This window comes from Centruroides sculpturatus, unplaced genomic scaffold, assembly GCF_000671375.1.
Source record: "Centruroides sculpturatus isolate CEXI.00-Female unplaced genomic scaffold, Cexi_2.0 scaffold1034, whole genome shotgun sequence".
NCBI lineage: Eukaryota > Metazoa > Arthropoda > Arachnida > Scorpiones > Buthidae > Centruroides > Centruroides sculpturatus.
Window position 1 is genome coordinate 1 of NW_019385172.1, and position 15004 is coordinate 15004.

The 15004-nt window shown below is 34.5% G+C and overlaps 1 protein-coding gene across 3 annotated transcripts; it reads left to right on the forward strand.

Moving 5' to 3' along the window:
- The first annotated feature begins 7684 nt into the window (after positions 1-7684).
- Positions 7685-14984, forward strand: LOC111635719 (pyruvate dehydrogenase phosphatase regulatory subunit, mitochondrial-like). 3 transcript variants are annotated; one of them, XM_023380777.1, is made up of 8 exons: positions 7689-8119; positions 8194-8348; positions 11912-12060; positions 12127-12334; positions 12409-12498; positions 12575-12754; positions 14377-14574; positions 14755-14984. In XM_023380777.1, exons 3-8 carry the CDS (start codon positions 11999-12001, stop codon positions 14944-14946), a joined length of 930 nt encoding a protein of 309 aa, XP_023236545.1. In that variant the 5' UTR covers positions 7689-8119; positions 8194-8348; positions 11912-11998; the 3' UTR covers positions 14947-14984. The 3 variants fall into 3 exon arrangements, with proteins under 3 accessions (XP_023236544.1, XP_023236545.1, XP_023236546.1); XM_023380776.1 differs by having other exon boundaries at positions 7685-8348; XM_023380778.1 differs by lacking the exons at positions 7689-8119; positions 8194-8348 and adding an exon at positions 11150-11817.
- The last annotated feature ends 20 nt before the right edge of the window (positions 14985-15004 follow it).

The window sequence follows — 15004 nt, forward strand, 5'->3', positions numbered from 1 at the left end:
AGATCAAACTTCTTTGCCAATTCACAAATTTTCATTTTTGTATCAAAGTTTTTAATAATGGGTACGTTCAACGAGTACGTTCAAGTCAAATGAGTTAAATGCATTAGTAACGAATCGTTTGAAAAGTCTAACGAAATAGGAATAACGAAGACTTCATTCTTGCTTAACTCGTTCGACTTTACGAACATACCCAATGTTAACTTTACATTCCAAAGATAAAGTTTTTCTTTTCTTGTTTGATGCAGAAGAATTAGTTCTACTTTGTTTGGATGACATAGTAGACTCTCTGTAGATATAACAAGACAGAAATAAATAACACAAAATAAATTGTAGCTATGTGTGGATTCCGTGCGACACATCCGAACATGTAAGCTGAACAATAGTGTGGAGGGAGTGAGTAATCAAGGGTTGCGTGGCGCTCAAACAAAAGACGAATCGACGAGATTTGAAAATCGCGTAACTCCGGGTTCACGTAAGTCGGGGTAGCGTAAGTCGGGGTATTACTGTACTTCTTCTTGCCATATATCTAATAATAGAAAGATATAATTGTCTCTCCAGATGTCTTTTTTATTTCTTTGCCGATAGCCCAACATGTGTTCCACAGCCATCTTGTATTTTCTTGCGCATGAAGGATTGTGGGATCTCTCTTATGACTGGATCTAGTTTCAAGAACTGTTAAGTCAATTGCAATTGAACCTCATTTCAATCAAGATTGAATTGGTCGAGAGAGATCACATCATGGCCTAGTTGCCGACCTTGGTCACAATCTAGATTGAAATGCTTGGTGCAAATGGGGTATAAGCCTATTATCCTCAATCTGGTTTGGATGCCATTCTAAGATGTTGTTCTGACATCCTCCCACTTCTTCAAAAGGTCTTTAATAGCAGATGTTGGTATTGGTCCTCTTTTTCAGAAGAAAACATATTTCGCTGCATTTCTTGGTGTTCTTTATTCAAGAATTCTTGACATTCTTCTGTCATCAGATCAGTTTCAGGTTCCTTTATGAGCTTTTCAATGTTCTTTGTATCTCAGATGTGATTTTCGTTACTTTTTTATCTGCTTGAATCTTCTTGATTATATCTTTTTTAACTAAGATTATGCTATTGTATGTCTGTTCAAGCCATACTGCCTAGCAACATCAGACATCTGCCCACTCTCTACCTTGACTATTATCTTTTGCTTGGTGTCTGTAGTGAGCACAGTTCTTAAAACTCCACTATTTTTAGGCTCCATAATATTTATTAGTTTATTTTTTAAATAAAAAGTTCAGAAAAGCACTTACAAAAATTCAGAGAACAGAAATCAACTAGCGCACAAAAAAATTATGTAAATGGAGAAAAAACGAAATTCAAAATTTAGCGTTGGGACTGTTAAACTCTCACTTTTCAAAAAATAAAAACCAATGGAAAACTTAACAACTGCTACAAAGACTATAAAAAATTTATTTCTGTCAGAAAGGTAAACAAAAGACTGGAAAAACTGGAAGGGAGAGACAGAGGAATACCATCCGATTAGTATATACTGGGTTGAGAGTTGATGTAGATGTCACTTGTGCTTCGAAAAGTTTCAAATTGTTACCTGGAGACAAGGGAAGACCAATTAGTATTCATTATTTTACATTGCTTCTTCTTGTGTTTATTCTGTGAGGTGTTCGTTACTGAACATGTGTTTGTTGTCTGAACACAAAAAACTTTCATGAAAGTGTTCATTGTTTGATTTGTTAGCAGTCTGAACTGTGAACAAATCAAACAATGAACACTTTCATTAAACTTTCACTTTCATTAAACCAATCACTCACTGTGTTAAACCTGATCTGTAGAAGATATCTTGTGAAATATGTTGTGTAATATCTTGTCTAATATGTGAAAAGTAGAAAGACACTTGAAGTGCTCTGCTACTATGGTTAATTAATTGTAGTAAATTTGTAAAATTATGTAAAACACTTCCGTTTAATACGGAAAATTGTATCAGTGTTTTTTTTTTTTTTTTTTTGTTAAACGTAATGTTCTGTGGTGTGTTCTATGTCACCTTTTTGGGGTCCCAGCGGTTGTAGCTAGAGATTGGCTAAGAAGAGTATCACATGATTGGACAAGTTCCTGGATGGCACCAGTTATAAAAGGTGCATGTCTCATATGGTTAAGCCCCTTTTTCTTTGGATTCTTCAGATTGGAATGGACTCTCGAGCACCCATCTGAACTAAAGGTGAGATAAGGTCATAGTGATGATACAACAGAAGTGATAGGATATTGGACTGATATGTGCAAAGGACAATCCAAACCCATTGAGTGAAATTTTATTCCTATTGCCGAATACTTCATGTAAGAACGCACCTAGGAATCAGTTTTACTCAGCGAGATGTTCATTTCGTTGCTTTTGTGTTTATTTTTTTGTTCCAAGTGATGACCACATGTTGGATAACAAAGAGCATCAAACTCTGTTAAGAAATTGTACTAAAGAGAATGCTTAACTAGCCTGATATACCAACTTGTAAATATTTGTTTATATTAGAAATAATCGCGTAACAGTGGTATTAGCGTCTGACTTAGAATTACCTATGTAAGTAGAGGATAATATCGAGACAACTATGTAACTGATAAGAACTTAGTTGTGATTTTATTGAACCAAATTGTTACTTTTTTGTTTCTTCTTTCATTAATATAAAATATTTGTTCCATCAATATGTCTTTTAATTGTGAAGTCCTCAATTTGTCACCCCACAAAAAGACTATATATATTTTGATATATCTTAGTCACTACACAATTTTAACTTTTTGAATAAACAAATGAATTTTTCAATGATCTTTATTAATTGAAGTTGTAGTAGACTTACAAGAATTACTGTTATTAAAATTCTGATTTAACAATTGCAATTATAAAAAAAAAGTAAGTATTTAAATAGACTTAATGGTATATGAATTATTTTTTTGTGTTAATAAAATTGAGAGATCTTATAATCTTATAATCTTACATTTTCTTTAATCAGGATAAATAAAAACTATTAATATTTTACTTTTCAAAGTAAATAAATGAATCTGAGCAAGGTTTAGATCTAGAAAAAATAAAATTATGTAATATAAAAAATCTCCAAAATTTATTTTTACTGTACTTTGTTAATTTGAATATTTCAGTTCTATTTTCAAAACCTAGGAGTTGGAATATATTGATATTAATAAAAAATATTAACTCATTAAAGATTGATTTTTACAGTATATTATTTTAAGTATGTTTTCTAATTATAAATACTAATTATATGAGTATAAGTATTACAGTTAAGCTGGAAAGAAATTTGAAATATTTTTCAAATAAACATAAACTTCTGTAAATGCAAGTTTTTTTGTATTAATGCAGAATATCAGATAGAAATTTATGATTTTATTAGTGGGCTCGACGTATTGGTGAATCTTGTCATCCACAAGTCAAAATTCCTTTGTATCCCTGTGAACATCATTTTCTGCATACTTTACCAGTTAAGAATTTGGATCCGATGATGCCAGGTATTTGATAAAATTTTCTTCAATTTAGTTTAAAATCTTTAGTATTTATAAAAAATAAACTGTTAAAATAGTAAATTTTTTATGTTTTCAAATTTTAGTTATAAGAGATTATGATGGTTATTTTTACATTCGAGAAAATAATGGAAGATTTCTTGCCGGTGGATTTGAACCAGTTTCAAAACCTTTAGACCCGAATGACATAGTCGATCCTTCAAAACCATTGCCAGAAGATTGGGATCAATTTTGTAAATACATTTAAAATATTTTAAATTAGTTTTAAAACATTTAAAGTTTGTAATGCGATGGAGTTCTGATTATCTGAGATAATGTGATACTTGAGGGTATATTGGCTAATCAAAAACTTGGATAACATAGATTGTTTGGTATACAAAATGTTTAATAAAATACAAAAATATTGTTATAAAATCAAAGTTTCTAATTTTATAAGAAATTTTGGATCTTGATATTTGATTCAATACTATCATTTTTGAGATGTTAAGTGTTTTTAATAGTTATAGATTTATGTTGGAAGTGATATTATTTATGAAATAGCTAATTTTTTGTTAATTAATGCAGTAGAATCTGCTTATTGTAATTATTAATATAGGATGACCAAATGACTGAATTGCTAAGATAACAGTCTCTCACTCTGGAGACTTGGGACCAAATTCTAATGAGCAGTTCTCAGAAATTTTTCATGGACTGTCTGTCCAGATATGTTGGGCTTTTCTCTCACTACCCGACTGCCCTCATGTAGGCCTAGTTGAACTCACAATAGGTATGATTAAAAAGTCCTTACTGTTCACAGATTGGAAAAAGACAAAAAAAACATTCACTGATATTATAATCAGTTGCTTAATGTTAAGAGAATTAGCATGTCCTACAGTTTATAAGTTAAAACATACTTCACTTATTGTATTCAACATTCAGTTATAGTTACTATGTTTAAGTAAATAGGAATTTTTTAAGTTGTATTTTTGCAGTACCTCAAGATGTTGCTGATAACACAATCATCATCAGTTATCATTATTAGTCTCAGAGGTGGAAAAACTTTACTTTGAGCTATGGTTCAAAATTTAATAAGACCCTCTCTTCCCGATCCCACTCCCACTACAAAGAACAGAACTTGCATCTCCAAAAAAATGCTTTTAGCCCTTGACTGAAAATATGAATTGCTCAACCAATCTGAATTGAGGTCTGAATATGTCAAGCAAAAGCCTATATCTGTGATAAAAAAAAAAACTGTTTGATCACAGGTGTAGGCTTTTGCTTGATATGTTTGGGCCTTGGTTCCTTCAGTTGTTTGAAATCTTTTTATTATTAATCAATAAAACAACTGCTTTGATTATAGTATAGGCTTTTGCTTGAAACATTCAGGGCCCATTTCAGCCAGGGTCTGGAGCTTAAAATGTTCAATCAGTGCTTTGAACATTATTTGGTAATCTGCATGCTCTTTCCTGTGCTAGTGCGATCTACTTCCTCTTCAGCATGTCTACAGAAGTTTGTGTCTATCGTGTCACATATCACTGGATGGTACTCACATCGTGCCCAACATGCTTGGCAACTGTGCACATTGATAAACCAAGGTTGTGTAAGCTCAAGGATATGGTCTTGTTTCACAGTTGTTAACTGGTGGAATTCAGCTTGCTGTCATCTCTGAGGCATTTTCTACACTTCTTCAAAAGTTTGGCTGCTATAAATCATTGCTGATAGCATTTATGCCCAAGCCAGCTGCTGGTCTTTATAGCCTGAAACTTACCACACGACCTAATGCTTATGCAAATTTACTCATTTGCATATCTTTGTCACCTCTCCCGGTCCTGCAAATTGCATGTTGCTAAACGCATTCCTTTATGGTGTTGCAATTTAATTTTTGAGGAGTGAATATTTGTATATATTTTGTATAACTCCAGTTAATTTGTATCCTTTCAATGTTCACAAGTTATATATGTATGCACAATGTAATCACTTTTATTTCTTTGAAATATTTGTCAAATAAATGTTATATATTATTTTATTGTCATGATTTTGAGTTGTACTCTTCAAATGTAACTTTGAATTTATTTAACCTCTGTGGTGCACTGTAATGCAGGGATGATTTTGTAAATAAAATTATATTAAGTCAGTAAAGTTGAAACATTAGATAAATTTAATAAGAATAAAAACATTTGAAAATTCAGTTACAAAATAAAGTAATTAAAAATTACATTTAATAACAACTTCTTATTTTTTTCCTATTACAATTTATTTGGATTTTTATGACTCAATATTAAATTAGTTTTAGTTATTTTTTAGGAAAAACATTCCTTTACAAACAAAATGGTATTTTTTTCTAATATTAAATATAGTATTACCTGACTATATCTCCATTTTCTCTACACCCAATGCAATCGTTGGAGAATGGAGATATATGAGAGTAAAGTAAATAACAATTGCTTAAATGCCAAGAATGCTAATGTTCTTCCAACGGCCTGGAAATATGTGATAGAAAAGGAAATGGGAATTAAAAATCCTTTAAACTTGTGGTGGTTGTATTTTAACGGGTTTAATGTATACTTTCGTTATATTAGTTTATTTTTATATTCTGTTTAATTATATAATATGTTAGTATTTTGTTAACTATTTAATATTTACAGTTTAATGTAAAGATTTTTAAAATATTTTAGAAATTTTAAATTTAATTAAAGAATGTTTGAAAAGTTTTGTGTTCGATTGTAGAACAGTAATTTCCTGAGGATGGCCTATTAAAGTAGTCTGAAAGCATTTGAATATTAAATTAATAGTAAGCTCAGCAAGTGTTTGGTGTTTGATTATATTTGTTAAGCAAAACAATTGAATTGGAAGAAGAAGATATTGCCTAGTTTATTAAAAAATATGAATTAGAAGATGACATATTAATTGTTTTGTAAATGTTACATTTTTTAAAAATTAACTCACTCTAAGATGAGAGAGAGTCAGATTTTAACCCAGTTATCAAAGAATACTTTGAGATATTTATCTTGAAGTATTCTTTGATTAAAATATATTTGATAGCTATTACAATTGTAGTAAATTGATCCATTTGTTACAGAAGTGTGTTCTTTCTGTCATTCATTTATCAGTTGTGAANGGGGGGGTCGACTGTATTTAATTTAAAATATATTCTCTCCATCTCAAATTAGTAGTGGCTCGCCCCCGTACATCACGCTTTAGCGTTAGCAACGTAGTAGTGCCGGTCATCTATCCACCTTTCGGGGAAAATTTTTGAATCAAAATTACGTGACTTCCGGTTTGCATCGGACGTTCGTATATAGTTAATCGGGGACGCCTGACCCTAAGGTATCCATATCTGATCTCGTCTTTAGTCTAAATACCTTGTTGAGATAAAAGAAAGAAAGACACGACAAGACAGACAGACAACAATGGGAATTTATAGGCCTACAATTTTTTCAAATTGCAGCCCAAACGTTAAGTGTGTACACTATTCTAATAAAAATGCATCGAACGTGGTGATAAATTCGTGTATTTCTTGAGTAATTTATTGTATTCCCACTTAATTTTTATTTTAAAAAATTTTATTAAAAAAATTGAAATATCCAAATTATTGCCTGACACTGGAGACAGGAGAGAGGCTTGGGGGTTCGGGCCTTTTCCTTTATAATGAAAAAGTGAATAAAAACACTAAATATACGAATATAATTTATCCTAATTGTGGAGTAAACTAGGTAATTTAATTAAATATATTTGTTTTAGTCCATTATGTAAGTAACCAAAGTTATAATTTATTAAAATGTGTAGTGATTCATATTACATTTTAACTTGAATCCCCTAACGATGGATCTGGTTACGAGGCCATTGGCCGACATTCAATGTAAGACTCCGAATTGAAATTAATGCACCTTTCTCAGTGAGTGAAGTTTAGATCAACGGTCGGCAACCGGTGGTCCGCGAGAAAATTTGGGTGGTCCGTGGATAAATTTGAACATTGATCAACCGAAGGTTACGAGAAGTGTTACGAAAGAAATGCAAAATGCTTAGTTACTTTTTTCACTCATTGGGGTTTTTTATTCGAATTTGAAACCAAAAACGAAGTGACTGTTATTAATAAATAATGAACAATAAATAAATAATATCGTGAGTGCGATTTTCGTCCTTCGTGGAAAAGCGCGAAGAATCCATAAACTTGTTTCAAACAAGTAGCAATGAACTTTAGGCTTTCATTAATTTGTTATAATTAAACATGTGAGTTTAATATTAATATAGTAAAATTGAACTTTTATGATCGTTATTCTACAGATTTTGTATTGTTTAAAAAATTCATGATAATAGTTCGCGGGATTCAAAGTTGCGACTTTAGTGGTCCGTGAATGAGAAAGGTTGCCGACCGCTGGTTTAGATGATGATAACGTTTTTGATCCTGTCATCGAGCATGGACGGTTGAAAGTGGAATGTCGGTGTCGGAAGAAAGATAGGATAGACTCCAATAGAGTAAACAATGGAAATTATCCTATTATTCGAGTGGGCGTTATTTAAACTTACCCACCGTTAAAGTGCGTCGATTAATTCAGCCGATTAATGAAAATGGCTACTTCGTTCTATTGACACTTAATTTGAATAGGGGCCAAACTGTGGTCTTGAAGCACACGGTATGATGCCAATCTTTTTAATTTATTTTGTTTTTTCGTTGGTAATTGAAAAAAACTGATGATTTCAATTGCAGACGAGCCAGATATCCAAGAAGGAGGAAGACGCATTGCGTTTACCGAAACATTCGGAAAACCGTCCTGGTTCGAAAAAGTACAGTCAGAATATCACGCGTGTCGAGAAAGAGTTGCAATATTAGATTATTCTTCTTTTACGAAACTGGAATTATGGGTAAGTTTAATATATATTATTAATCGTGGGGCTGGTTTGGTTTATCGGTGCGAGACGCCAGTCACAATTTTCATTCGTTACGATCGGCCGACTCCAGCCAGAAGGATCCACACCCCGACCCGCGACACTCGCTGGTCCGAACCGGACTTGAACCTACGGTGGTACGGCGATAAAATATAATTGTTTCTTTTTCAAATTTAGAAAAGAAAATACTGTACAGGAAATCCTCGTTAGTTTGAAATTCAAGGACGAAATAATCGCGATTTCGAATTATCCGAGATTTACATATTTCTGTATATGCCAAATGCCAGATAACTGGTGTAATTTATTAAGCCAACGGATGGCTACGTATACAGAACGCTATTTTCGTTAATAAATAATAATAATAAAAATAAAGTGCAGGTAAGCAGCACGTAACCGATGATAACCTCACGGGTTGCCAGATAGGTTTTATAAAAAGTAAAGAATTCTTCGAAACGTAACCCGAATTATTTTAAAAGTGGCCCAAAAAGTAATAAGTCTCCCAAATGTAGAAGCCTAGAGTTCTACAAATATCTCAATTTGCTACTCACAGCCCAAATCTTGCAGTCCGAAAACCAGCCGTATTTTTTGAGAGAAAAGGGAAGTCCGTGGATAAGGTGACACCCGAAAATGTTTTACCGTAAGTGCAAAGCCATATTCACCAGATTAGAGTCGTTCTCGGCTAATTGTTTTCTTTTATATATAGCACGGAGGCACTAAACGAACCAGTTAACATACATATATTATAGTTCGGACAGAATTTTCGCTTCGAATTTCGAACTAACCGAATTACTTAACGTGTAAATCTTTTCATCCCCGGCCGGGACAAAAGTACAGTTACGATCTAACGGGATTTCGAACTATCCGAGTTCGAATTAACTCGAAAATTACCGGTTAGTCGAAAATTACCGTCACTTCAAATATACAAGTATATTTATCCTTAGACCAATCCTTAAATATACAAGTATATTTATCCTTGGATCAATCCTTAAATATACAAGTATATTTAAGAATTGGTCCACAAGTATATATAACATACTTTGGCCCAAAACTACCTGACATCGTCCTATGTGGCCCAGAGAAACAAAAAGGTTGGACACCCCTGATCTACCACATACTTTTACAAAAGTTAGACGGGTTCCATATTAAAAGCACCAATGGGGTCCGTATTTCACGCATCGCCATCTTGAATTAACTTATGTCTGTCAAGACCAAATTTTAAAAAAACGTGAACATCATACAGATTAATACGTACTCCTAAGTCTCTGGAACGGAATACATGCACCACTGAACCTACAACTACACGATTTATATTTTAGAAATAAATTCACTTAGCATTAAAAACTTTCGAATATACAAGTATATTTAAGGATTGACATGTCTAGATTAAAGTAATAAGTATTAAATCTTTATCATGAAAAAGTATATTTTAAAAAATTACTTTTATAGACACTTTCAATTTTTACTTAGGAATAGATAAATTCATTTATTATAAAGGAGACAAACAAAAATATACAGTATTTGAAAAATACAAATATTTTGTTTTATTTGGGTCTCTAATTAATAAAAAGTGACAAAACACCATTTTAAATTGCATTTTTATTCGACTAATATATTTATAAATAATTTGTAGCCCGAAAACTAGCCAATGCGCCAAATGATATTTTTTATGCCAAATTAAAAAAGGGCAGACAACTTTGGCGCAAAGTAGCCAAATCATGTAACGCTGAAAGGAATACTAAATAAAGCTGGAGTTGGGACTCAAAGGATAATAGACCCAAATTCGGGGAAAGGAGAGAAAGGACAAAAGATAAAAAAGTGAGGAAGGTTTGAAAATTATGGATCCATATTTGCATAACAGAAAGTCTATTTAAGCTTTTTCACTACTTTTTATCTTTTGGCCTTCCTCTCCTTTTCCCGAATTTGGGTGTATAATTCTTGAGTCTCAACTTTAGCTTTATTTAGTATTCCTTCCTCATTCACACGTTTCGAAGTAGTTGAAAGTATTTTCTTTTCACTCAAAAATAAAATATATATAAAGGTTTACTGCTTTGTGAAACTTCTTTTTTTTTAGTTTATGCCATTGAAACAAATAAATTAAATTAAATTAAATTAAAAAGTTTGTCGGTTTTTTTACACGTTTATTGGGCCGCGGGTTGGACACCCCTGTGGTAGATGAATGAAAAAATAGAAGGAAAATGAAAAAAGTAAAAATAGATACTTAACGCTATAGGAGCATTATATTTATGATTTTTGTAAATGATTAGCTTCTTCTTTGTACATTTCTTTATTATTAGAGAGGTTGAGGCAGACGTTTTAAACGTGTAAACGTGTACGTGTGACGTTCGGCGCCGCTTTCCCGTAAGCCTAAAAGTTTGACAATGGTGTTTGGATAGTCGGTGGAATCACGCTCGACATTCCAAACACCATCATCAAACTTTTAGGCTTACGGGAAAGCGGCGCCGATCGTCACACGTACACGTTTACACGTTTAAAACGTCTGCCTCAACCTCTCTATTATTATTAAATCATTTTTTCGATAAAATACATTGGAGTAAATAATTATGTAATTATTTAACATTCTTTGTACTTTCCTATTTATTTTTGGATACACTAAAGCATTTTTTGAAAACATACACTAAGGTTCCATATTACCACCCGATTTTCCTTAAGCCTACTTTCTGACTTTTTGTACAAAAGCCTTCAAAAACCATACTTATAGTTACACTAGCGAAAAATCAATTAGGAGCATTTAGTTTAATAGTTACCAGTACTTTTCACACAAAAAAATGTGGGTGTAGTTATGATACCTTGTTTACAATTCGCTATAATGAAAATGGGGGTTCCATAATACCACCTTCTCGTCTACCGATATATTTTACGGTCGAAGTACAGTACATTTTACGCTTCAGTTATAAAGCGAGCAATTCACTATAGTCGTTAAATTATGCGTACGTACTGTATAGTACTGTACGTGGCGTGTCTAAAAAGCTGGGTGAATGTTAGAATAAAAACAACAAAACAAGATACGTAGGAATTACTTTTATTGGCCTTCCAAGTACCCTCCGCCAGACATCACAACGTTTGTAAAGCTTCGGAAACGGTGGAAAAAGCCTGGTTTGAGAACTGCCGACTCCCGGCCCGAATGGCATAGGTCGGCAAAATGACCTTAATGGCCTGTTAGAGGCCAGCAAACAAACACAAATCCGCCGTGGCCATTTCCCTCAATCCGAAGAGACTTGGGTCGAACCGTGGCCGAGCTTCGAATGGGGGAAAATGGTTGCGGAGCTCCGACGCCACCTCTGGCACGGACCGCGGCGGAAGCTTGGCGTATTCCACGCTAGAAGGCGCTTCTAGACGCGTCCGCGTGGCACGCTTTGCGCTCGAGATGGATGCGAGACATCTATTTGAACGTTAGCCGAAGATTTTATACACGTCTCGTCATTAGGTAAAATAATTTGCAATTTCTGTATACGGACGAGTCGAGTGCTTATCGTACAGTACATTTATACGCCAATAACGGTTACAATAATTTTTTTCAGTCTCCGGGTAGGGAAGTGGTAGAAGTGTTGCAATATTTGTGCTCTAACGACGTCGATATTCCAGTTAATTCGATTATTCATACCGGAATGCAAAACAAATTGGGAGGATACGAAAACGACTGCAGTTTAATCAGACTGGCCGAAAATCAGTAAGTAATATTGTAATAAAGGCGGTTTGGTTTTCGCACGGTAAACTTCCATTTACGCGGATTTAGTTACATGATGATAGCGCCGACAAACCAGCAGACCAGATGCCAGAGCTGGATCAAACGTAACTTGGCGGCGGATAGCACGGTTTCCGTTACCGACGTCACTTCCATGTACACCGCTATCTGTCTGATGGGTCCCAGTTCCCGGAATCTGCTGACCGAATTGACCGACAGCAACCTGACGCCGCAAGAATTTCCTTTCTTTACTCACAAGGTAAAAAGTTTATATATTGATATAATTGCCTTTAAAGTTTATATATAATACGATATAACGTCAATGGTTTTTAGCAATTGAACATAGGCTTAGCTAGTGGAATTCGAGTCATGAATCTTACTCACACGGGAGAACTAGGCTACGTACTTTACATACCAAACGAAGTAAGTACGAGCGTAATATATATATATTATGATTATTATTATGATATATCTTTAAAATTCTCGCTTGGTTCCTCAGTACGCCCTTCATGTTTACGATCGACTGATAGAAGCCGGAGAAAAATACGGAATTCGTCACGCCGGCTTATACGCCATGAGAACTTTAAGGATCGAAAAGTTCTACGCGTTTTGGGGTCAAGATTTAGATACGACCACCACGCCACTAGAATGCGGAAGAACTTTTAGAGTTAATTTTAACGTAAGTAATATCGGTGGTTGGAATTAAAAAGAGGAAAAGTAACGGTAAGGATACGAGTAGAAGATTAGCTCGATCGATCGATCGATGGAATTGTTATTGAAATCGAGAGTTATATACAATAGTTAGGGAAGTTTGCTCTTTCCCGTATTGGATAATGTTTGTCCGACGTTTACGCACGTTTCGGGTTTAGGCGAGTGGAACGAACATTCTAGCCGTCGGCCCTCTCCAATCATTTCTTTTGGTTTAAAAAACACGATTTAAACACAGTAACGAACATTGTTGTATTAATTTAGTTTCTTCCGGCTAAAACTTTACGATAGAAGGACAGGTAACCCCCGTATAACACGGTAGTTACGTTCCAAAAAATTGCCGTGTTATGCGAATCCGTGTTATACGAAACAAAGAACTAATACGAAAAGAAGGGTTAGGTTCCAAAAATTAAAAATCATGCTAGTATATTTTCATAATTAAGATAAATATCTTCATTAAAATTTTTTAAGTGATACATATTAATATAAATTAAACAATGTTTTCTTCGTCATCACTAAAAACACTACTAATTAACCGAGAGCGTTTTCTTTTTGGCAAGTTATCGTTATCCTCTGAGCATTTTTCTGCATTATCTTCAGATCCATGCTTTACCTTTTGCAAAATGTATGTAATTTTAGATTGCTTGCTTCTAGTTAAAAGGTCTTTATAAATTTCCTTATATGGTGCTAAGCACTTATGAAGAATAAAGCAAGTATGGAATAAAGGGAAAACATTCGGCAACAGCAGAAGCAGAAGCGTCGCGATCTGGCAACATTGAAACACGTTTCGAGAAGGACCACGTGTATCGACAGAAGGCGAGAAGAGAAAATTTACATACTTAAGTACTAATAGTTCACGAAAATAATAATTTTCGTGAACTATTATTACTTAAGTATATAGTTTATATGGTTTCCATGCTATTATTAGACCTTGTAACTATATTTTGTTTTACTTAGTGTGTTGAGGCATTTCTGGCGCCCATGGAACCCATGGTCACTTCCTTCCTCTCTCCTATCTATCTAACTTCCTCTTTCTGCTTATCATCTTAACTTCGAACCTTCTTTCCGTTTCCTATCTAAACGAGCTAAGTCAGTCAGCTAAAAGACCGACAGCTCTCTCACCCTTTTTTACAAATTACAAATTACTTAAGTATATAAAAATTTATTACATTTCCTGTTGTACGAGGGTTTTACCCAATTCTCGAACCGTGTCAGAGTGAATCCGTGCTGTAGAAGTGCCGTGTTATACGGGGGTTACCTGTATTTTAAAAAGTGGTCGTTCGGTTTCGATTAACCGTCTCGATGTAAAAAGATATTCGTCCAATCACGTCTTTATACCATTAAGTTCACTTTTTCCAATTATTCCGTTGTTTTAATTGTTTTTTTTCCAAATTTTAAATCCGGAATCGACGGAGAATATACGCGCGTCTGTAGAAGGACGGAAGCGACGTAAACACCTTTATAACAAAAGCGTTACGTAAATTTAAAACGGAAAACTTCCGCGGTCTTCGGACGTCGTCCGTAATTACGTTCCTATTCGTCGGTTCGAGTAGAACTGGCGGCGATAAAAATAACCTCGTCTTTCATCCACAGAAGCCGAATTTTATCGGCAAGGAAGCTCTTCTCCGGCAGAAGAGCGAAGGTATAAAACGATGTTACGTGCAGTTGGTGATGGAAGATCACGATCCGGATTACGATCTGTGGCCGTGGGGACAGGAGCCCATCTACTTGGATGATAAGTGCGTGGGAATGACTACCACCACCGGATACGGATTCACTCTGGGAAAACAGGTAAGCCGGAGCCGACGGATTAGGGGCCGTCCGTAAATTACGTCCACATTTTTCTCGAAATTTTTACTCCTCCCCTCTCGTCCCAGTTTCCGTAAAACCCTCCCCATCCAGTGTGGACGTTGTTTACGGATGTCCCTTACCGTCGAATACGGAAGTCAAACCTATGGGTAAACATTTCAGGTGTGCCTGGGTTTCGTCACCAAAGTGAACGACGAAGGAGTTGCGGAAACGGTAACTGGCGATTACGTGACGAAAAACACTTTCGAGATCGACATCGCTGGAACCAAGTATCCGGCCACGGCTAACGTCCACTCCCCCAAGCTGACGTTCATAGACTACGGCGACAACGCGGGTTACATGGCAACCAGATGATCCTCCAAGCGTTTGTAAAAATTTGTAAAATATTTTAATAATAAAAATATTTACACGG

Coding starts and splice junctions, on each gene's coding strand:
- LOC111635719 (XM_023380776.1), top strand. CDS start 8,178: ATGATTTCAATTGCAGACGAGCCAGATATCCAAGAAGGAGGAAGACGC. Junction 12,061..12,126: donor ATCAGACTGGCCGAAAATCA/GTAAGTAATATT, acceptor ACGCGGATTTAG/TTACATGATGATAGCGCCGA. Junction 12,335..12,408: donor TTCCTTTCTTTACTCACAAG/GTAAAAAGTTTA, acceptor AATGGTTTTTAG/CAATTGAACATAGGCTTAGC.